This window comes from Podarcis vaucheri (genome assembly GCF_965113315.1).
Source record: "Podarcis vaucheri genome assembly, chromosome: 6".
Lineage (NCBI taxonomy): Eukaryota > Metazoa > Chordata > Lepidosauria > Squamata > Lacertidae > Podarcis > Podarcis vaucheri.
In genome coordinates, this window is record NC_138764.1 from 15,531,534 (window position 1) to 15,556,396 (window position 24,863).

Here is a 24,863-nt window from a genome sequence, read left to right on the forward strand (position 1 = left end):
AGAGAGAAAGCTAGTTTGGGCAATGCCAGTATTTGGGGCTTCTGGCTGTGTCTCTCTTGAGATCTGATGAGAGGCGGTAAGATTAGGCTCTGCGCTGGGAATGTTTAAGCTGTGCCTACATCTATGCTCAACCTTTACATTTGTGAATAAATGCAAATATTACAAAATGCAAATGAGCCTCCAGTGACGCCATTCAAGAGTAAATCAAACCTGGAATTTTGCCATTTGCTGCAATAAATGTGCACAGCACTAAGAGGCGTAGCCAATAGGAAGTCCTTCGGATGCTGCTGGGACTATAACTTCCGTCATTCCTGACCCTTGGCTGTACCACCTGGGGCTGAAGGGCATTTTAATTCAGCAACAATTGAAGGATAACATGTTGGCTATCCCAGAAGTAAAGGTAAAGGTAAAGGGACCCTTGACCATTAGGTCCAGTCGTGACTCTGGGGTTGCGGCGCTCTTCTTGCTTTATTGGCTGAGGGAGCCGGCGTACAGCTTCCGGGTCATGTGGCCAGCATGACTAAGCCGCTTCTGGCGAACCAGAGCAGCACACACAAACACTGTTTACCTTCCTGCCGGAGCGGTACCTATTTATCTACTTGCACTTTGACGTGCTTTCGAACTGCTAGGTGGGCAGGAGCAGGAACCAAGCAACGGGAGCTCACCCCGTCACGGGGATTCGAACCGCCAACCTTCTGATCGGCAAGTCCTAGGCTCTGTGGTTTAACCCACAGCGCCACCCAGAAGTAGAAGATGGCAAAGCATCACTCAGCTCGTTCTTATATTTGTCTATTACAAAGCAAGTTCCCACTGTGCTGAGCGATACTTCCTGATCAGTGAACATGCATTGGACGGCAGCTATAAACGTTCCTCTATAAAATATCAAACTCTTATTATAATGGCTAATATTAAGAGAAAATAAAACAATGCTGGTATTTAATCAATCATGCTTAAAATGCTGGAAGGAAGTTTTAAAAAAAAATTCTGGGAGCAGTGGGGAAAGTTGCAGGTGTGCTAAGCTCCCATTCTTATTTATCCATATTTATCCATTTATTCATATTAGGTAAACAATGCATCCTAGAACCAGTGGCGGAGCTTCATGCTCTGGCACCGGGGGGCAGAGAGCAGGTGGGGGCATGGCAGGCATCCTGGGGGCGTGGTGTGCCGCCTGTGGGGTGTGGCACCCAGTGCGAATGGGGAGTAGCCGCGATGGCACCCCACTGGGATCGCACTGCCAGGGATAGTGCGTTCCCCCTGCACTCCTCTTCCTCCGCCACTGCCTAGAACTGGAGCACCTATTTTCTACCGCCACCCAGAAACTCTGGCCTGAGGAAAAGAACTGCATGCTATCTCTTTTCCAGCTTTTTAAATACTGCACAGTATTGTTGTATACCCCTATACAACAACAAAACCTCTCACTGCATTCACAGAGAGCCAGTGTGGTGTAGTGGTTAAGAGCAGTGGACTCGTAATCTGGTGAACCGGGTTCGCTTCCCTGCTCCTCCACATGCAGCTGCTGGGTGACCTTGGGCCAGTCACACTTTTCTGAAGTCTCTCAGCCCCACTCACCTCACAGAGTGTTTGTTATGGGGGAGGAAGGGAAAGGAGAGTGTTAGCTGCTTTGAGACTCCTTCTGGTAGTGATAATTGGGACATCAAATCCAAACTCTTCTTCTCTTCTTCAGTGAAATTTACTGTCATGTAAATGGACGCAGGATTGTAGCCACAGATGACATGGCAGGACAAGGTCCTAATCTTGCACAATCACTTGGGAATAAACCCTATTAGTATGTGCAGCACAATCCCCTGAATTTTTGCACAGAAGTTAAGTTCCAGTGAGTTTAGCAGTCCTTATTTCCAACTAAGCATGCACAATATCACGGTCTAATTATTATTTTGAATAATTAACAATAGTTGTTATAGTTCTAGCTTTTTTAAGATAAACAACAACACTGGCAGGCGGTGATGGTGTCCTGCTCATTCCCCTCTCTTGCCAGATGCATATATTTAAGTACTTTAGTCCTTTACTTACTTAAGTCCTTTAAGAAAACTTATATACTGCTGGACTGAAACAAAAAAAACCCCAAGTGGTTTCACAAGCAGTAGTTGAATGATAATTCAGAATACTTCGAAACAAGCAGTTTTAAACACTAAAAAATCTGCAAAATTCAGGAGTGAAGAAGTAACAAGGGATTGGAAATGCCTGCTGGACGGGTTTGCCTGAAGATGCTCTTAGCAGACAGCCCGGCACCTGCCCAGAGTCCGTGGGGCAGGGATGGAGTTGGAGAAGAACCCGGCAGATTTCTCCCTCCCTCTCTCTGCACCATGTCCAGCCACATGAAGGGGTACAGCGGGAAGGTGTGGGTAAGCAGTCCTGTGATGGGCAGAGGGCCCCAGGGCCTTGCACTGATGGCAGCCAAGAGACTGGCAGCAGCAGCAGCAGCAGCAGCAGCTTCTTCTTCTTTGGTGATCACTCGTAGCCGAGTAAGATTGTCTTCCATAAACACTGTTTTAACATTGGGACCGTAAGTGACTGTGGAGGCCAATTCTTCCACAGTGGGGACATTGGATTCCGGACGGGAGTTGATCATGGTGAGGGTTTGCCAAGCATGCCTTCCTCTTAGCACGTTTCTCCCTTGCATCCTGAGTTTGAGTGTCTTCAAAGCTTATGGCACCTTTGGTAAAGGCTGTTCTCTGGAGCGCTCGCAGGCCTGTGTTTCCCAGTTGCCCACTATACTACTTTTCTTTAGATTTGCCTTGAGAGAGCCTATCCATTTTTAAGTTGGGAATAGAGAAGTTGCTTTGGAAGACGATAATCAGGCATCTGAACAACATGACCAGTCCAACGAAGTTGATGTTGAAGAATCATTGCTTTGACACTGTTGATCTTTGCTTCTTCCAGTACACTGGCAGGCAGTAGTTTCCCTGTCTTCCCTGGTGATGTTTAAAATTTTCCAGAGACACCGTTGATGGAATCTTTTGAAGAGTTGGAGATGGCGTTTATAAGTGGTCCATGTTTCACAAGCATACAGTACAGTGGTACCTTGGGTTAAGTACTTAATTCGTTCCGGAGTTCCATACTTAACCTGAAACTGTTCTTAACCTGAAGCACCACTTTGGCTAATGGGGCCTCCTGCTGCTGCCGCGCCGCTGCTGCACGATTTCTGTTCTTATCCTGAAGCAAAGTTCTTAACCTGAAGCACTTTTTCTGGGTTAGCAGAGTCTGTAACCTGAAGTGTATGTAAGCCGAGGTACCACTGTACTACCAACTTTGTCGCCGTCGCTGCTCCTGCTACTGTTTCTCTCATTGTCCAGTTTGAGCTGCCACACCAACTGCCCCCACCATCAAACACGGAAACGCAACTCTTAGCCCAGGTGGTCCAAATGCAACCACTGAAGAAGGAGGAGAGGGCGCCACAGACCCAGGACCAGGTCCACAGACAACGCTTCCTCCAGATGATATAGAAACTGACAACACCCCAATTATTGTTGGATGTATCCTGGCTCTTTTAGTTGTGCTTGCTCTAGTTGCTGTATTTTGGAAATACTGATCTTCCATGAAAACTGAAGAACCTGAAGCTCCTACGGACCTCCGGAACGAATTAAGTACTTAACCCAAGGTAAAAAGGTAAAGGTAAAGGTACCCCTGCCCGAACGGGCCAGTCTTGACAGACTCTGGGGTTTGTGCGCCCATCTCACATCTATTGGCCGGGGGCCAGCGCTGTCCGAAGACACTTCCGGGTCACGTGGCCAGCGTGACAACGCTGCTCTGGTGAGCCAGAGCCGCACACGGAACGCCGTTTACCTTCCCGCTGGTAAGCGGTACCTATTTATCTACTTGCCCCCGGGGGTGCTTTCGAACTGCTAGGTTGGCAGGCGCTGGGACCGAGCAGCGGGAGCGCACCCCGCCGCGGGGATTCGAACCGCCGACCTTTCGATCGGCAAGCCCTAGGCGCTGAGGCTTTAACCCACAGCGCCACCCGCGTCCCTTAACCCAAGGTACCACTGTACAATAGCTTTGCAAACAAGTATTTTGGTTTCCCTGCAAATGTCCTGGTCCTCAAACACTCTGCACTTCAGTAGTAGTAGCAACAACAGCATCCCCTGGAAGGGGCTATAATAATAATAATATTTTTGTATTTATACCCCACCCTCCCCAGCTCAGGGCGGCTAACAACCAATAATAATAACAAGTTGATTAAAAGATTAAGATACCACATTAAAACTTTTAATGCATCTCCATCTGCGCTCTGCCCCTGTCCAGGGAAGCCCCACGCGGGGCCGCGCGGCGGCGGCGGCGGCAGCAGCCCAGCCCGGGCAGCGCCTTGGCCCCGCCCACGCTCCCTCCCTCTCGCGGCGTCTTCCCCCGCTTGCCTCTTTAAGGGCCGGCGCCTCCCGCGCGCGCGCGCGGGGCCCACCTCTGAGCTCGCTGAGTGACAGGCAAGCGGGTGGGCGGGGCCTGCGACGCCGAAGCGAGCGGTGGGAGGCGCCGCCGCTTTCGTCCGCCGGCCAATGAGGGCTCAGCGGGCGGGCCTCCCCCCTGTGGCTCCTCCCGTGGCTCCTCCCCCTCCCGGCTCCCTCCCTCCCTCCTTCCCTCGCTCGCCTGGCGGCGCCTTCCCCGTGTCAGTTGGCGGAGTCCGGAGCCGGAGCCTGAAACAAAAGCGGGAGGCGGCGGCGGCGGCGGCGTTGGCGGCGGGGCTCCTGCGAGTTCGCCCGGCTGAGGCGCGGAGAAGGCGGGGAGGCGCGCGACCGGCGTCGTCGTCGTCCGAGAGAGAGAGAGAGGAGCGTCCGTGAGGGAAACTTTCTCCGCGCTTCCTTTCTCCTCACGCGGAGGCTCCGTCGGCGGGAGGCGAGGCAGCCGGACCGGCCTCCGGCTCCAGGGCGCCCGGGAGGAGGGCTCGCCTCAGCCGCCGCCGCTTCCGGAAGGCGGCTCCGCGGGCACCGCCGCCGGAGAACAGCGCTCTTTCTTTCCCCCGCCCGCAAAAGAAGCGGAGAAGCCGAGCGGTTGCTCGGGGGTCCCCTTCGCCGAGAAGGGGGCGAAGGCAGGCGGGCGGGCAGGGGCCGCCGGCCGCGCCTCTCGGGAGCGGGGCGCGATGGATGACCAGCCCCGTCTGATGCACTCGCACGCCGGCGTGGGCATGGCCGGCCACCCGGGCCTGTCCCAGCACATGCAGGACGGGGCCGGGGGCGCCGAAGGCGAGGGCGGCCGCAAGCAAGACATCGGGGACATTTTGCAGCAGATCATGACCATCACCGACCAGAGTTTGGACGAGGCGCAGGCCAGGTGAGCCCTCCCTCCCTTCCTCCCTCCTCTCGTCGCCACCATGATCATTATAATCGTCATTATTATTATTACTATTGCACCACATTTCTTTTCGCGGCAGGATCCTGGTCCTCTAAAAGCCTGACTCGCAGCCGAGCTCTCTGTGCAGCAAACAAAAAGTATAGCTCTCCAGGAAAAACAACATCCCGACTGGGTGTCTTCTGTGGAGCAACATGCCAGAATGGCATATTTAAGTGTACAGTATATAGGTGTGATTTCTAGTTGTGGGTACGTGCAAATGTTTAGAGAGAGAAGGCTGCTGCTCTTCTGCTCTTTTTTCTTCTTCTTTTCTTCTAAGTTAGGTAGGGCTGAATTGGCTCCTTTGGTCGCCTTGTGCAGCTGCACCTTCCCATCTGTGTTTCGTGACACCTCAAGAGCTGAAAGGCTGGAGCAGCCACTTTCTTTGGCCAAAAGACCGAAATCTTGTCCTCCTTTTAGCTGAGCTTTGGGATAGTTAGGGTCTTGCATGCTGGGCTCCTCCATTCCTGTCTGCTGAGTGGGGCACTGAATGGAACATATCGGTGAACGTCACACCAAAAATTATCTGGAAGACCTTTTAAACTTTTTAAGGCTTAGTTTTATAGATCCGTTTTGAAGGGATCTGGTGACCTGAACTCTGTTTTTGAATTAGAGAAAAGGAGCAGCCATAAAAGGCCTTGTTTGCTGTACTGCAAACTTGGTTACTCCGAGTTCATTGCCACTACCGTTCTTTAACCGCAATCCAAGGAAGTTAAACTCACTTAATTCCATTTAAATGGGAAGGTTTATTCATAGACGATGCTTCGAGGATTGTGGCCCTTGTGTACGAAAAGGGCACATTTTCCTGCCCTCTTGTACTGGTGAATGTTGTGCTGCAACTGGAGCCTTGTAGCCATTTGTTTGTGTGTAAAGACACAAACAGGTTTTTTGTTGCTAAAATAATGAGTTGAACATATTAGCTGAGTACAGAGGCTCGTAGAGTCTAGCCACTAAATGCCGCTTCACATATGAACATACAGATTTCATTCACAGATCGTGCTTTCCATGTTGGAAATGGCATGAAATCTATGTATGTGTATGACAATTGCACATTAGTATATATATTAATAACACATATTGGAACATTTGGCAATCTACACTTACCCATAACAAGTATGTTTCAATTGTTGATTTTATCACAGAAGCCAACACACCGTTTTGTGCCTCACACAGCTGAATTTTGGGGCAGGGCGTAGTATTTTAAAATAATAATAATTATTATTGTTACACAAATTTTGAAATATATAATATTTTTTATTTGGATGATTAAATGGTCTCATTGGTCAATATTGTGTGCACATTGGAAATTTAAAATACAATGCTTCTTAAAAAGAAACATGCCAGTTAAATAGCCTGGAATGCTGCACAACACTCTTAACATAAATCTACAAAATCATTATTGAAGTTGGAAAGGAATACATGGATTTACAGAAGAGAAGAATGGACAAGAAGGAAAAATAGCAAAACAAAAAGAAGAAAAAGTTGCCCAGTGACCACTAGAATTTTATTACCTGAAGAAAAGCTTCTAGCACTTCACCTGCATTTTGTATCTTGCACTTACCACAGAGATTTTCATTCTCAACTGGAGTAGGCAGCGTCCGTGTGTCCCTCAAAAGCTACACACATTACTAAATAGCTTTGCAGCTGCTATCTTGGTACTTAATCCAAAAGGCCTTAAAAAACAAGAAAACACCTAGAATGAAAAATGCCAGTTGTATAAAACACTTTTCGTAAAACACTTGGCCTTGATGAGGAATAGCTTCTGTTGAACGATGCTTCCCAGTATTGCCGTTAGACAAAGGGGAAAGAAGCTGCTTCTGAAAGTTTAAGTTTATGTTTGGTGAAATGTTTTTTGTGTGTAAAGATACTGCACTAATTAAATTGGAAATCAATACAAATGTAAGGATTCTTTTTATAGCCAGTTACTCTTTACACACTCCTCTAGCCGCTCTGCTAGCGGGTCCCTTTAGTAATGCAGCCGTAGAAATCAGTTTGTGCATTTCAGTTTTTCCTATGATTTTTAATTATATATCTCTTTATAAGGAACTGTAGAGATGTTGCGGAGATGGCAAGGCTGTGAAAATGTGGCTGTGATCTTTTCAGTGTCCTTTTACCCATCTTTGTGCTTGGCCAAAAAATATTTTGGAGGCAGAAAGAAGGTTTTGTGTACCAGATGCTCATACAGAGGGAGCCCAACTGTGAGAAGAAGAGAGGCAGGAACCTTAGGCAGTGTTATGGGGTGCCATTTAAGGGGCAGGCCCCTTAAAATGACAGGAGCTGTCCAAAGTCTTTACATGCCTTGTGAAGGAGACTTTCCTAGTGAGTTGTGTTCCATATTAATCAGTGGAAGGAGGGGGCTTCCTTAGATTTTTCTGCCTGAGGCATCAAAACACTCACAGACTTATGTAAGCTTCATTCAAAAACCCATTTTGCAACAGATGCTGGATGAAATTAGTCCTTTTGTACATGACAACAAATCTTTACATAGTGATTGTTTCTAATATTTAGGAAATTCTATTTCTTAGACGTAAACAATCTGAGCACCTGCTAGGACATGAAACTGATCAGCCTTATAAACAGCAACTTGCTGGACCTCCAAGAAAAGAGGAGACTGAGAAAGATCCATTCTCATTCTGACCACTTGTGCAAATGCTAAATTAGCAAGGTTTTTTTGACATTCTGATTCATGTATCGGAGTGTTTATGAGATTTCTTTTGGGAAACCGACTGATTCTAACACCTTCAAATAAGCAAGTAGAGCATAAAGGTAATAAGAGCATGGAAGTAATTATTTCCCCTCCCTACTCATTGTATGTGTGCTTCCTCCTGGCAGTGCATTACTGCATTTCTGTGCTCTTTTCAACTCAGTGGCTAAAATTTCTGTACATTGGCTTTCCGTGTTGAAGCACCTTGTTTATACTGTGGCATCTGCACAATGAATTGAACCACATGGGTGAATAAAATAACAACGTTCTCTACACTGCCACGAGATGGTGGTTCAGAAGGTGATTAATAAATTGAGTGTAATAATAATAATAATATCTGAAAAAAGATCTTTATTGGACTTATGAATGGCTTATACATACTCCTATCATTGACCTACTCATAGCTTGGCCAGTAAACATGGTTTATGAAAGCTACTGAAATGCTGCTATCAGACAGTTCCCTAAGCAAGAGGTATTTGTATTGCCATATGCGTTGGACAATCACCAAACTGGTGTCCCGTCAATTTAAAACTGTAAGCTGTTTTTCACCCTTGCATAATTTTCAGTGATGTCTTAACCTTCAATATTTCTGCCTAAAACATCTTTTTTTAAGGCCTTTGTGCCACACTCTAAATATAAACTATTTTGATCTTGTTGCAGAAAACATGCTTTAAACTGCCACAGAATGAAGCCAGCACTTTTTAATGTTTTGTGTGAAATCAAAGAAAAAACAGGTAAGGAGAAACGTATCGTCTTGCACCTTTTTCCTCTTTTGCTGCCTTTCACATTTCATGTATTTCTAAAAAAACAAACAAAAGAAAACTTGTTTTGGTTTAAATATTTTATTTAAAGGGGAAAGCAGCTATTGTTTTATTCTTCGGAGAATGCATTCTTCTATCATATAAATGTCTAAATAGCACAATGAAGTCATTTGTGTGCCTACAATTCAGGGAATATTTTTTTCCGGGCACTATATGCCTCATTACTTTCTTAAATATTACATTAGTTGAAAACAACCCACAACTGGATTAATTCAACTGCAATACTTAAATCTTTTTTTAAAAGGGAATATTTGTCTTAAGATTTTAAGAGCTACTGGGAAATACATGGCTCCTAATGTGGAAAACACACGGAAAAGCCTTCATTTGGCATACATTCAGTCCAGGTGATGCACACATAGACACTCAAAGAGGGGAGTGTGTGTGTGTGTACACACACGCACAAACACACACACACATCTATAGATATGAGATTGTTGGCTGTTTAAGGATCTTGTTACTTTTATATCAAACAGTGGTTTTTTTGGTTACAAAGGTGCTAATGGCATGAGGTTGTTGATTCGGGTCTGTGTTTCCCACTTCGCAGGCCTCCTGCCGTGCACTAATACACTTATAAAATGTCTCAGGGGGGCATTTAAATTTTAAAAGCAACAATTAAAAATAGCTGTCATCAATCAAGGGTGATCTTAAACAGCAGATGCTCAGAGAAGAGTGTTCAGTGACATGCAACACTTATTTATTTCAATTTTCAAATGGTCTTCGGAAGGGGAAATCCTGACTTACACATTAGCCCACAGGAAAAGGTAGCTGGGAAGGCCACTGCTGAGTTTCAGCTCTTGAGTCGGCTGATGTGCGTTGCAAACTATCTACTACTCCACACGCCTCCCCCCCCCCCGCTTTTTTCCTAACAAGGATGTAACAGTCAGTAATTCAGATCTCAATCATATAAGTAAGGGGTATGACATGAATGAAAGTGACAACAAATATGATTGCAAACTCACTTGATATACATTGAAAAGTGATGCATAAAAGGGAAAGCAGCTTTCAGAAAATGTCTATGTGCCTTTAAACTATGGGTGACTATGTTTCATCGTGTGAACAGCTGAGTGAAATGGGATTATTTGACTCCAGCAATCTATATAAGATGACTAAGGAGGTCCTTTGTTAAATCTTGTTTGTGCAGCTTGTAACCTAGACAAAGCACCTAGCATTGGCATTCAAGCCTCTAAAGCCCTTAAGGCTGCGAAGCCGAATGCTGACCTTCTTTAGAAGCCATTCATTATGTGGCTCTTATAATATAATGTAAAGGGGTCTCTGAGGTCTTTCTATAATGCGATATAATGCTGCTTGAATATATAAGTTTAATAACAAGAACATCTGAATCTTCTAATCTTTTTCTGTTACTCTGTGTGTTTTCTCTCTCTCTTAAAAAAAATACTTTACATTGTCCCCTGTTTTCATATTCTCTTATTTGGGATTTTTTGTCTCTTGTGTGGCAATCTTCTTAATTGATTTCTGCCCTGATCTGAAATTGAAGTGCTTATGAAGTGGTAGCAGATGGTTAGTGAAAACTGAACCTCTTTAGAACCCCTCTTCCCAGTCTAATATTTGGAAAGGCTGGGATTTGGAGGAAGGTGAGAAAATCCGACTTTCACTACCAGTGGGCTAATTCTGGTTGTATTACTGGCACAACCAGTGAGCAGCAGCTTGTTCAGCACAGAGGGCCACATTAGAAATATTGTCAGCTGGAGGGGTGCAACTAATTTGCATACTATTTGCATGTCATTGTTATAATCTCTGTACCATTTGAACCTTGCATAATCAGCACCTGCAGTTGAAATATCTCTTAGACTTATTCTTGCTAAGACATTTTTGCACGTACAAATGGGGAACATTTGAATGGATCATTGCCAACTAGGGAGATGCCTGGAGTCTTTGGAATTGTAAATTTTGTGTTGAATTTCTCTCTCCGTTTGTACGTAATACTTTTGCATTTTTCAAAAATCATCTCTGCGTACACGGGAACAGGAAGCGGGTGGGGTGGGGGGAGATCCTATAATTCTCAGTTTTATAATAATGCTGGCTGTTCAGAAGTGTTTGGGGAGATAGGGACGGACTGCATGTTGATTATAGATTGTAAATTGTCCACCTGACCTGCCACTCCGATGCACAGTGTGCGAGGTTGCATACAAAAAACAAGTCATATGTAGGTTTTTCTTTTTCTTAATGCTTATTGTTGTGCTGTTAGAAGAGTTTGTGTGTTTTAACCAGGCTTACTCCTGCTGGGTATACCCAGAGAACCATGCATTCACACACCTATATCCATAGCATTGAGATTCGAGGTGTGAGTGGTTGCGGTTGCGCTCTTTAGCACTTTCAGCATAAAGCAATGCAGCCCAGGGGGTGGGGGTTGTGGGTTCTGGCCTCAAGAATATTCCAGGCTGACATTTGCATGCTGGATACATTCTACGCCATCGCTTAATTCAAAGTAAACCTTCTCCTGGATTGTTTGACAGGCATCTGGGCACTTTGTAATATTTTAACAATATTTAGCTTATTGAAATTATTTTCTGTGTGAAAGGATAGTTCCCTCCTCGTGCATTCATAATGCCAGTGCCCCATGGCAAAATTTCTGGTTACGGGTTTACTATACGTTTTGTAATATAAAACCAAAATGTCATGCTAAATAAGTAGATGCAATTATTTTGGGGAAAGAAATTCCATAAGCTGCCGGTCAGAAAGGAAAGAAGCAGTGCAACAGAGGAGAGTAATACAACTGATTCTGTCAGAATCTTCTTCCAACAAAGATTGAAAGGGGAAATGTACTGATAGATCAAAATCTCACTCTGCTGAAATCATTTGCAGCTTCTACTTGGTGTCTCTGTGTTTTTTGTTCATCTCTTTTCACTCCTGGTGTTCCAGTGTTCTGAAATGGGCATTCACTTTTCTGCTACTTGATTTAAGTGACTCCAGAGTCTGCTGGAGACTTTACCACCATCCCTCGCAACAGTGCGGCTAATATTTCACAGTGTTAACATTGCCGGAACAAACCTAAAGTGTCTATAAACTTGTTGTAAAAAGAGGTCATCTTTACTGGCCAAAGAGATCCCCCTTGTCTGCTGATGTTTCAATTTATTTTAAAGGAAAAGATTTATGGATGCTTTTTATGTAAGCTTGAGGTATAATACGTTGAGTTGTATGAAATCTGAGCATGTTTATTTAAAAAGAAGATAGAAGGCAAGATTTAATTTTGAAGTAATGGGAGGGAAACAAATTTTGTTTGCATGTTTCTCTGGATTGAATATGTACTTTTTTGGCAGGAAGCGAGTACCATTGCGTAATGAAGAATTGAATTGTGAGGCCAGCTTATAGTGATTAATTGACTATTTAATATTTTATTTGCAAAATGTGACAGATTTCAGAGTTATTGTAATTTTAACTTGGGGGTTGTTTTGTAGAGCATGGTGAGTGTGAAGTTTAAAAGTCAACTATCTGTATAATCAGAATTTCTGAGAAGGAATGAGAGCTGGTGTCCTTAAATTGCATAGTAGGTGTTAAAAAGACTTCAGTCTGTCATTTAGCATAGGTTTCTTTCTCTGATGAAGAAGGGCAACACAGGATCATTACCCAGTTTTGATGCCTCATTCATTCCTTCTTGTGAACTGTCTTTATTATTTAATTTTGCTTGCCAAGATCAGTTTTGGGATATAATGATCTTCCCTAGTGTTTTTTAAAGGAAAAATCTGTTAAACTTTCCAAAAGGAAAACTGAATTGTTGCATTGCAAGACTATATTAATAAAATGGTAACAAATGTAAAGTTTTTAAACATGAGAATCTGAGTTCAGAGTTTAGAATTTGAGGAAACCTGAATATAATCTTGAGTTTTGAAATCCTGATTATGTGTATTTAATTTCATTTAATTGCTTACCCCATCCATGTTTAAGTGGTTAAAATGTGTACACTTTATTCATGTTTTCAGCATTAAGATACTATTTTTTCCTATACAGTAAAACATACTAAAAATATTTATAGGCAAGGAATAGTCTAGGTTAAGGAATAGTCTATTGCTCTCTCACGCTCACCACCAGTATACTGGTTCACACTACAAATATCTTCTGCTCTCATTCTGTACAATTATATCTGCTGCAAAGTTAACAGATATTTTGAGGAGGAACAGGTTCTTCCTTTCTTTTTCTTTCTTTCTGTATCCCACCACAATACTACATTCTTTATTTTCTTTATAAATTCTTAGGTTGGATTTCACTTCTGACACCTTTGTTGTTGTTTCTGCCTGTCACTTAAAATACATAGTGATTTTGAATTTTATTTTTATTTTTTTGGTTACAGATTTAGCTATATACAGAAACCAAATGCTTCCTGGCTGCACTCTTTTTTCCTCTAGTGTCCAACCTTTGTCTTATGTCCAACCTTCTTGAGCTTTGCTGTTGAGCTTTGTGTTGATGTTCTCTTTAAAATGATATTGTGATTTAGCTAAAATTAAGCATCTAAGTCTCATTATACTTTCATGGGAGCCATGGAACTAATTCTGTTAACAGCAGAGGCTTGCACTGTGGTAGCCCAAGAAAGAAATGAAGACTTATTTGTGTCGGGAGCTGTACAAATACATAGAAGGGAGAACCTTGCCTTTTATGCACCTGGTGTTTTGAACTGTACCTCTTACCTTTTTTTGCCTGGTGCCAGAAGATATGTAATGAAGGTGCCAGGGGAGCCTCTCTAGGGAGAGCATTCCACAAGTGGGGAGCCACTGCAGAAAAGGCCTATTTTCATGTTGCCACCCTTTGGACCTCTCCTGGAGGAGGCATACAAAAATGTGCCTCAGATGATGATTGCAGGCTTCAGATTGGTTCAAATGGGGAGAGTTGGTGCTTGAGGTCCTGAGTTGTTTAAGGCTTTATAGGTAAAAAACAGCACTTTGAATGGGGCCTGGAAACAAACTGGCAGCCAGGATCCATGTAATATGCTCAAACCATCTTTCCCCAGTGAGCAACCTAGTTGTCAAATTTTGCACAGGCAATGGCAGTGCCTTCCACAGCACATGAAGGCAACTTGCTAGCTTAGTGGGTGCAGGACAGGCTTTGTAGCATAGGTTGCTCTGACAGTTCCCTTCCCCTCAGTGTCTGCTGCCTGAGGCAACCTCCTTACTCAGCCTAATGGTAGAGCCAGTCATGTTGCCAGGTGGAACATGATTAAATTAGTTGGGACTTGGCATTTTTAACGAATTGAAAGAGCCATCTCAGGCAGCAAATCCCAGCTTTCCTGTCTCCATATCTGTGTGCAGCCGTTAGGTGTAGAAAATGTCCAGTACTGAAATTAACACAGAAACAGGGCTGAGGGGAGGGGAGGGGAAAAGTCAAATAGAGCTCATGTACTTTGTTTTTGATGTGCATTCATTGATGTGTATGGTGATATGACTGACACACACCGCCAAATTTGTAGTGTGCAGGTGTAGCTTCGAAATATTCAGTTTGAATTTGGAAGGGGCTTACGGAGACAACTGCTTCAACTTTTACCCACACCCACACTGCCACACCACAAAGTAGAACTGAAAGTATGTTAGTAAGTGTGGACCAGGGCTGTGCAATGTCTGATTTTCAACACTGTAATATATCAGCAGTTAAAACATCACAATATTATGATATATTGCCATTGGAAATTGGGTGTTCGGATGAGGGAAGGAGCAGCCATAGAGATCACACGGGTGGGGGGCATGGAGATTGAGCATGTGGGTGGGAGAAAGAGTGTGGAAATCAGGTTGGGGGGCCACACAGGGGCCCACTCCTCTCCTCCTCTGTGCCTCTTCCCATGTTGGGAAGGTGAAGTCCTTCCACTCCTCCCTAGACAGAAAAAGGGAGAAGGAAGAAGCAGTCCAACCGCAATTCCTGATTGGGATAGAGAGTTGGAAAGCGGAGGCATGAGCTGCTGAAGCAGCCCCCTCTGCTTCCCTCCCACGGGATGGGAAGGGCGGCTGGCTGAGGGTGAGCCACAGTGAATTGGCCGGAGAGGAAAGTCAGGGAGCAGGACATGACAGTTATGGGGAGGCGCTGAGGCTGGGAGTGGGATGGCTCTGCTATTGGAGGTGCAGTTGCGCGGTTGTGGGGAAAGGGGTGTACAGTTGCTTCACAAACCCAGGCCAAGATGTCCTACATCCCCAATCCCATCCCTCCTGGTTGGTTGTGTTCAAAAGTGCTAATTTTGGACTGGGTGTCCATGTGCTCTCCCTCCCTCCCTTGTGGAGGGTGCTTAGCGTAAGTAAACCTGATTGTTTCATTTGGAACCGAACTCTTGCGAGGACTAAGCAGGCAGGCTTCCTGCCTCTAGGGTGTCCCAGGGAAGATACTGAACACGCTCTTCACTCTTCTTCCTTGTTCGAATGCGTTTGTTCTGCTTGTGCCATTGATTCTGCAATGACGACGAGAACAGTTTGGGAAGGAAAGAGAGACTCTTTTTAAAAAAAATAATAAAAAAAGAAACCGGGACTTTATCTAGTCCTGACGTTAAGTAAACTTGAAAGGAACAACGCTGGTTAAGGAATCCTTACCTTGGCTAACCCTCACGGCCTCCCACTTCTTTGTATCTCAAAGGAATTGAATCAATGAGATCCGACTGCTTGTCTGAATAGCAGCCACCTCAGTGTGATAAGAGCTTTCCATTTGAACAGTAACCCCCCACCCCCCACCGCTTTAGGCCTCGCTGGTTTAATACTTCAGGGGGTATTGGTGAATGAGAGAGAGTTAGGCATGTGTGACAATGTTTCTCAAGAGTGGAGCTGGACCACCAGTGGGCCTTAGGCCACTTTCAGATGGGCCTCAGGGCTATACCCCACCCACCCCTGCTCTGCCTCCTGGCTTGCCAGCCCAATCCACCTACCAAGCTAGAGCCTTTTGGTTAGACCAGCTCCAGAAGGAAAGGAGGGCACCCTCTTCTAAGGGAAAAGGGCCTGAAAAGTGATAAAATGTTAGCATTTCCTGTCTCTATTACAGGGAATAGAAAGGAGAAGGATAAGAAAGGAAAGCTGTTATAGGAAGAACTAGTCCATATAAAAGGACCAGGGAGGAAAGATGCATTTTTCTTAGGGTTGTGTCTGTGTTCAATCGGAGTGTGAAAAAACTGGTGAAGAAATCCATAGTTCTTACATCATTTGGTTAAAAACATTTTGAGAGGCATGCAGGAAGAATTTTTTTTTTAAAAAATAGCCTTCACGTAGGGCCTCTGGGCTAAACAAATTCTGAATAAAATGAGGAGGGTGATTCATAATACAGGGAACTCTCCATTTGTGCAGGGGTTGTGTTTTGACGCAGCATATGCACCGGCGGGGTGAGCCTTAGCCCGTCCCCTTCCAGGGCTGAAAACTGTGTGTGCATTGGTGGTCATGCGCATGCTGAACACACACAAAAGTTAGTATCCTCGTAGCAAATGCCATCTTAAGGAAAGCTCAGCTATGGAACTCCTTGCTACAAGGAAAATGCTGTGGTTCATAATTTAGCAGTTTTAAAAAGTGTATTATGTATCAGTAGAAATTGCTGCCAATAATAAAAATTACCAGCAGAGATTGTGCCAAAATTTGTCTGCATCTCTAGCATTTTGTGACTTGATTTGGCCTCCTTAATTTTCAGTAGTCTCAAATGAGCTCTTTCAGTAAAAGGTTTGATAGGCCCTGCTCTGTGGTATTTTCTTTTTTCTTTCAATAAAATGGTAGAGTTGGAAGGGATCCCAAGGGTCATCTAGCCCAACCCCCCACAACGCAGGAATCTCAACTAAAGCATCCATGACATATGGCCATCCAACCTCTGCTTAAAACTGTCCAAGGACAGAGAGTCCATTCCACCAGAGGCATAGTGTGGTGTGTGCTGTAGGGGCTGTGTGTCCGGATGCAGATTTATGAGGGGGCATGAAATAGGTGTGCCAATGAAGGCGGCCCGGCCCTCCTCCCTGGCATTGGAGGAACCAACACCCATGGAAAGGAGTGCTGGGCTACTCCAGCGGTGTAAGTGATAAGGACTGGAGTGTCATGACCAGTTCCTTCGGCCATGCACTGCCATCCCAGTGTGCATGACCCCCCCTGTTGTGTGCATACACCCCCCCATGCCTTCCCTCCCACACTGGGCACTGGAATTCCCATTCTGCTGCTGCATATCACTGTCAAATAGCTCTTGCCATCCTAAAGTTCTTCCTGATGTTTAGTCAGAATCTCCTTTCTTGTAACTTGAAGCTAAGAGAAAACAAACTTGCTCCCTCATTGGTGAGGCTGGAGTCAGATTCATGGAGCTTTTTGAAAATCTTTTCAGGATTGCACTAAGAGTTGACTTTTCTTGCCTGCCCAATGAACATGTGTGGATTTTGGGCAAGGGAGAGGGGTTTCCGGTTAGCCAGTTTGGAAAATAAAAATATATACCTCACCCTTTTTAGTCTTGCACGTCAGGGTTTTGTTACGTGCATTTCCATGTGTGACATGTACTTCCACTCCTGATCTAGCTTCTGTTGGACTAGTGTCTAGATAGCCTGGCACTGCTTTCCACAAACTGGCATAGCTTTAGTTATAGACTTTCCGGCTGGGAGTTGGCAGCCTTTGTGTCTGGCTTGCCAGAGCTCCTGCTTTCTGCCATTAGATCTATGTTGCCCTGCAACCTTTGCCTATGGATTGCACCCATCTCTGCTTGGGGTCCAGACAAGCCCCCCCCCAACTTCAACAGATGATTATTTTTAGGAAGGGAGGAAGATTTAGAGAGTCAACCAGAGCCAGGGCCAAATTGCACCAGCACCTTGAATTAATTATGATTTTAACTGACTTCACAAATTAATAAATTATCAACAAATAAACTCCAAAAATGCCCATCAGGGGGAAAATGCCTCCATTGTCTCGCTGCTTCCATGGCTCCTAATTCCTTTCCCCACCCATTACTGGTCTCACAACTGAAAGCTTTAATTTATTCAGCATACAATCTCTTTACTCCACTGCTTTCTGTAATTTATACCTTATACTGCCTGCTGTCTCGAATTATTTAACTCCGTAAGGCATTTAGTGAGAGACTGGGTACAAAATCGCTATGCAGAATAAGGCTTGGTTAGACAGTCTGCCTTTCACATTATTAGCTGGATTTTAAAATATGGCCCTAATCAGATACTCCCAAAGGAACAGACGACAAGAAGAATTACACACCAAGGGCCAGTTCGCACAGTTATTTGCTTCTCCACGCGAATAGCCTGTTCCCAGTCACGTGTGTGCAGAGAACCTCATGAAGAAACAGAAGCATAAACTTAGCTTTACATGGTTATAAGGCAGATCAGTTTCTGTGACCATGGCAGTTGCAAAGAATGCTGCTGTGATCATGGAAATTGTTGCAGGACACAAATAGTTTAGTTCACACTTATGTTTCTTCCTATAATCATGGGCATGTGTATGTTCAAGCATGTTCCATGTTGTGATGCGTCTGCTCACATTGACTAAGAAGTGCTCATATACACTGAATGTGCTGACCTGGGCATACTGGTCTGTAATCCTTAGCAGTTGCCAGTCACCAATCTGCAACCACTACAAGAAGTGTGCAGGGATGTTGGGGACATTCAAATGTAGCTCCGCTGTGAAGCAAGATTACATGGCCATCTCTAGTTGGTGGTAAACTTTGGATGCTATGAATAGCAGCAGACATGTAGACCAGGGGTCGGCAAACTTTTTCAGCAGGGAGCTGGTCCACTGTCCCTCATACCTTGTGGGGGGCCAGACTATATTTTGAAAAATAGTAATAAATGAACGAATTCCTATGCTCCACAAATAACCCAGAGATGCATTTTAAATAAACACACATTCTACTCATGTAAAAACATGCTGATTCCCAGACCACCTGTGCGCTGGATTTAAAAGGCGATTGGGCTAGATCTGGCCCGTGGGCCTTAGTTTGCCTACCCATGGTGTAGGTTTGACTCACAGAGTGCAATCCACTTGCACATTATTGCACATTTTCTTGCACTTTCCTCATTGAAATGAGTAGTAGCTGCAAGATAATTGGTTGTTGCAAGAAAGTTTTATAAACAGAGTTTATTTCAGTATGATGGTTTGACCAATTAGCAGAGATAGGTTTGCTGGGAAATCTTAATTATTGGGAGGGAGTGGTGCAAATTTGCAGGACTGCAACATGTTATGAGAAATTGATTTCATGTTGACATCATTTGCACTGGTTTCATTGTGGCCACTATGTTGGCTTGATACATCTAAATGATTAAAAAAAGAGGCTGAAGGTGGGGTGGGTGGGACACAGGGAAGGAGAGGCAGAAGGGTGCTTGTGTATTTGTCTTGTGCTTTTCATTCTTGCAGGGTGGTTTGGGGACCCATCCCTGGAGCTGACATTTGGCTTCTGCTAATTTCTTGCCCATACTCTTATTCTATGAATTCTTGATCAAATACCCCGCTTGAGGCATCTGGGGAGGATTAAGAATGGGTGTATCTACCAAAGCTTTCTCCTCTCCCTTCCCCAGCTGCTTCTTGCTATTTGCAGAGCCTGTTTTTCATTGTTGCTCAACATTTCCCGAGGTGTCTGGAATTTGCTTTCTGCCTATTTGGGCCTTCCTCTAACATTTGCACACCTTGAGTGCCTTAAGCTTTGCACACAGGACAACATTGTGAAGCCCCACAGCTTTCCCCTACCGCCTCAGCTTAGTGACACGATGCAAGGAGCAAGCTCAGTTCCTTGTGCAAGTAGAGGACCCTCTTCGTTATTCATAGAATAGAATGGTACCACAAGGTTGGAAGGGACCACAAGTTTCATCTAGTCCAGCCCCCTGCAATACAGGAATCTTTCACCCAATGTGGGCTCGAACCCACAACCCTAAGATTAAGAGTCTCATTCTCTGCCAACTGAGCTATCCCAGAAGGTTTCAAAAATGGCATGAACAGGCATCCACTGGGGATGGAATTGTATGAAGAATATTCTATTTGCAGGCAGGAGGTTGACTTGATAGATTCATGCCATCTTAAGTTTAGTCTCTTATTTTCCCTCTTTGGTTCGGTGGTGCTCATCATAAGGTGTGTGTGTGTTGTGTGGGGTGCACGTTAGAGTGGAGAGCAAAAAGATTTCATTCTGAACTTAACGTGAGATAACTTTGAACATTCAGATGCTAACACAGTTTATTGGATTTTAATACTTGATTGTAGAATATCACATTACCTATTTTGTGTCTTAGTATCCATGGCCATGTGACAGTTTTCTGTGGTCCCTGTTTGGTACTATAGGGTACCGTGCAGAGCTGGGAGCATGAATTAGTCCCTGGCCTAAGCAGGTATAATTTTCCTGGAATCTTTCTATGCTGATTAGGAAAGAAGGCTGCCAGTCAGACTGTCCAAACCACAAAGGGACTGGTTGGTCAAGCTGAAGCACATTTCCATGTCTGCAGCACAGATTTCGTCTGTTGAAGCCACCCATGAATGTGATTTCTACAAAACGGAGACTTTTATTTCCTGGGACCAACCAGGCAACAAGAGTTTTTCTTAAGCTGTCCTTGTAGGCAAATCTAAAAGTGCTGCTGACTGCCTACTGAGGCTAATTTTTAAAACAGAAAATTTAAGCAAGTGTTAGCTGTAGGTCCCCATTGAGCGTGTACATGGAAACACTGAGCCAAACAGCTTTTGAATCTGCCAAGACCTATTTGCAACTTTGTACACCCTTTGCTGTAGCCAAAAGCATTGCTCTATATACAGAATAGGGACCTCCTTCTGGCCCCTGGCCTATTCTAGGCTTCAGTAAGGAGATACATAAACATACAGCCTGTGGGTCTCAAATTCAGAGCATGACACAATAACGTAGGTAGTTCTAAGGTGCTCAGCTCAATATTTTATTTCTGAATTTGCAGCATTAGCTACTTTTACATATCACTAGCATCTGAGTTTGAGAGAGGGGATATTTAGAGGTTCTAGCTCTGTACCTCCTTGATCAAGGTTTGTGGTGGTGGTGAGGCATTCCTGTGGAATGTTATCAGAATGTACTGTCAGTTCTAAGAGCTTGCATTTTCCTTCTGGAAAGGAACCTGCTAGCATATTCAGAGCAAAGTTTGCTCTGGTGTATTCTGGGAAGGATATGTCATTTGCCATGTCTTGAACCCAGTGATCCAGACTTGCCAGACCATTTTGGAAGAAAGAACAAAAAAGAGCCATATTAAACAACGAAAATTTTGACTGTAAGGGACAAATCTGGACTACTTTGTTTTAAAAAGCTAAACAATCTCATTGGAAGAAGATAATTTAGTGCATGCTTCTAGCTAATGACCTTAATTGGCCATTATCACAAATTTTGGCCTTCTCTCTTCCCTTCTCCCTTGTATTCCTGCTTCCTTTTCATTTACTGTTTTCAAAACATCTCTGCATCCAACAGCAACAACCTGCCTCCCAGAAATGCCTGTCCCAAGATTCAGGTTACTACCTCTTCACACTTGTTCACTTTCTAAACCTCTTTCCCCGTTTTCTGCTTTCTTGCCATTCCTTGGTATTGGTAGGAAAGCAACAACAACATACTAGCTTCCTTCTCCCTGGTGTGTGTGTGTGTGTAGTTGAAGCAGGGGTTGGAGGGCAAGGTTAAGGCATGAGACTGAACTGGCTAAGAGTTTTTTTTAAAAAATGGGGATCAGGCATTGCTTCTTTATCCCAGAAGCCTAGGACTAGGCCAGTCTAAAGTCCAAGGCTTCAACATCCAGCTTATGTTTTTTGCTATCCACGCTTTTGCATATATCTCCCCACTGCTTTCAAGTTCTGGATAACTTGAAAGCTCATGTGCCGTTTTGCTGGTTTCTACTGTTTTCATGATTTATCCTGAAACAAGCAAAAAACAAAAACAAAACTTAACCTGCTTGCGTTATGTGATTGGGGCTAAACAGTGTGTGAAATCTGTGAAACCGAGGAAAAGACTGATCACTTTTAGTTAGTCCTAGTAAAGGTCTGGCCAGTCCAACTGTGGATTTTGTCATTTTAAAAATAAAAAGAATTCCTCTTTGGGTTTTGCAAAATGCAGTCCCTTCTGGCTGGCCCCTAGTTCTGCTGCTGATGGATTTGTTTGAGAAAAGAGCTGTGCTGGCATCCGCCTTTACTGACCGTGCCCCCCTGGGAAGGCAGCTCTTATTGGAGCATGGTACTTCGAGGGGCTGCTGTTGTGCTGAAGGGGATGGAGAAGGACCCCTCCCCTCCTGATCTGTCTCTCTCTCTCTCTGTTTCTGGAAATCTGCGCCTGGTGTGTTCACCCTGTTCTCTTTCCTTCCCAACAGAGTTCATTGAAAGTTCGTCTCTAACCAACGGACAAAGTGGCTCAGAACTTTTCCTGACTTCTTACCCTTTGTCCCCATCATTCCATTTAAGACAGGAATCCAACACTACCAGGGGGTGGCAGACAGGGCATGGTTTTTGCATGAAATTATACCCCCTAAAAAGAATATAGCAGCATACTTTAAAAAAAAAAAATGCTGATCAGCACACATTACCCAACACCCTCATTCTGAAACTGTAGTGTGAAGGGTGGGATGGTTTTGCAAGTTTTCAAAATGTTAAGATGGAAGAGATTTTAAGGTTGGAGCAGGAACTGAATACTACCTGGGAACTTCAGTTGGCAATGAAGTTTGTTTATATAATGATTTATCTTGAAGCAACCAAAGAAACTTAACTTGTTTATGTGGATGGGGTTAAATAGAGGGTGAAGTCTGTTGAAACTGAGTAAGATTCCCTGGATAATTGAGAGGCTTGTGATTTTCATCTTTCGGCAAGTAGTTTGAAATTGTGTAAAGAAAACCAATCAAACACCGCACGTAACCACGATGTTGGCAGTTCATAGTAAATGCACACTTGTTCGGGGAATCTGTTGGGGTGGATTCAGGGCTAATGGGGCAGGGGAGCAGATACTTGTTTTTATCTGTAAGCTCCCTTAATTCCAGTCAGGGGAAAGGTGGGATATAAATAAAAATATAATAATATATAACAAACAAACAAATAGCTATCTAGCAGTCAAACCTCTGTTACCACAGTCTGTTCTAAGCACCTGACTGCTGGAAAAAGCAGAGAGTAATCATATGAAAGACAAGCTCTACTTTGAATTATTTGTCTTCTTCTAGAGCCCAGGTACAGTTTAACTAGCATGGCTCCCACATTCTCCAAATTTCCAAAGTACATCCAAAATACAGATGTAGCAATTAATGTCCGCTTATACTGTATAGCCAAGTAAAATCCTGCTCATATACAGCATCTGGTGCAAGGTTTCTATTGTTCACTCTTTGGAGGAAAATGGTGGTGAAATCCTTATTGATACAGAGATCTCTTTCAAGACATCCAAGCAATGACATAGGCCTCCATTTGTTCATAAGTATGGAGATGGACAACAATTGTGTTGTATTGCTGTAAGTATATCTGCAAGCCATTATTCACTTACCTAAATGTCCCTTCTCAGCCACCACTTTGCTCTTCACCAAAAGTTTAAAAACTTCCATAAATTAGTGTCTGCAATATTGCTTCAACGTGCTTTTAATAATGTGAAAAGACACGCACTGATACCTTGATCCGTAAGGGCTAGGGGCCACTCCTTACTGAAAAAGAGTCCCCATTTCCTGTGGCCTGATTTACATGTGGTGGAAACCACTGAAGAGTACTTGCCTACATGGTCAGCACACTTTGAAAATCCTACTTTCAATTTGAAATATTAGGATAAAGTGGGGTGGGAAGAACCACAGACAGTTGAGGTGTAGTGAATAAGTGGGGAGAGCTAGGTTCAGATTTCCATGTTGCTAGGGCTGAGTGTTCTTGGGCCAACCAGCATCTATCAAAAAGCCTTGGCATTGTTGGGCACCTGTCAAAATTTACACCTCTGTTGTTCGTGGTGGTGGTGGGTAGAGACTGATACCAACCCCCTGGCCTTGGTGTTTTTCATCCTTGCTACAGTTGTCTGTTCATCTATGCTCTCCAACTAAGCAAACAGTGAAAGGAGCAAAGAGCACTCTCTTAGTCCACACACCCTCATTCATAGAAGTGTAGAGTTGGAAGGGATCCCTAGGATCATCGAGTCAGCCCCTTGCAATGCAGGAATCTCAACTAAAGCATCCATGACAGATGGGCATCCAACCATCATGTATGTCCTCTTCCTCAACCCCCCCCCCCAAATGCTGTGATAGGTTGCCTCTTCCTTAGGTGGCATATTTTTAGTGGCGTAGCGTGGGGGGTGCAGGGGGGCCGGGCGCACCGGGCGCAACATCTGGGGGTTAGGGTTAGGGGGCGCAAATCCACGGGTTAGGGGGCGCAAATTACTTGCCTTGCCCCGGGCGTTGACAACCCATGCTACGCCACTGCATATTTTGCCTTGCTTGTCTGACAGACTTGTCCATTTACATAACCCTTCTCCCTCATTTTAAATGAGGATCAAATAAGTGGCAATGTTTCTTGTTTTCCGTCTGTAAATCTGCCCCTGCTTTCTTACTTTCTGCAGATTCCACACCCACCCACCCAGCACACACATGCTGCTTTCAAACGTGAGATGTACTTTCTGCCAACATTTCACCTCTAGCAGATAACTTGCTGACTGGAATACTGAGTGCCTTGGAGCTAAATATCAAACACTTTCCCACCTGCCACAGTTGTGGGCAAGGGGATCGAGAGGTTTGGGCAGACTGATTTGATGGTTTTAAAATAACTCTCTGGGCATTTATATACAGTGTGGCTCAAGACTTAAGCATTGCTTCCTGTCTCTTAATCTGTCTCTTGTAGTTCTCTTTGATATTTGAGGGAGTTTTGATGTCCCCACTGTGGAAGGACGTGTGGCTCCAGAATTGGCCTCCATAGTCACTTATGGACTTATTGTTAAAACCGTGTTTATGGAAGACAATCTTACTCGGCTACGAGTGATCGCCAAAGAAGAATGTCCTTTCCAATGTCCTTTATAATGGCTGCATTTTTAAAAGCTGATTTTATTCTTGTTACTTTGTTGTTGGCTTTTATTTGTGAATGGCCTTGGTTTTTCTTCTCAAAATGGTGTATATAAATTCTGGTGGTGATATGATTTAGCAG

General features: G+C 44.2%; 1 protein-coding gene and 1 long non-coding RNA gene across 4 annotated transcripts in view; both read left to right on the forward strand.

The window, feature by feature from the left end:
* Positions 1-24,863, forward strand: part of LOC309533944 — a 339,411-nt gene that overhangs the window by 109,577 nt on the left and 204,971 nt on the right. The gene's annotated exons all lie outside the window — the stretch shown is intronic.
* Positions 4,619-24,863, forward strand: part of PBX1 (PBX homeobox 1) — a 225,216-nt gene continuing 204,971 nt past the window's right edge. Inside the window, exons 1-2 of one of the 3 annotated variants that reach the window (XM_082225536.1) lie at positions 4,619-5,283; positions 8,705-8,778. In XM_082225536.1, coding sequence (XP_082081662.1) covers positions 5,093-5,283; positions 8,705-8,778 — 265 coding nt within the window. In that variant the 5' untranslated portion in view covers positions 4,619-5,092. The remainder of the gene's footprint in view (positions 5,284-8,704; positions 8,779-24,863) is intronic. The other 2 variants (XM_082225535.1, XM_082225537.1) reach the window with 2 other exon arrangements.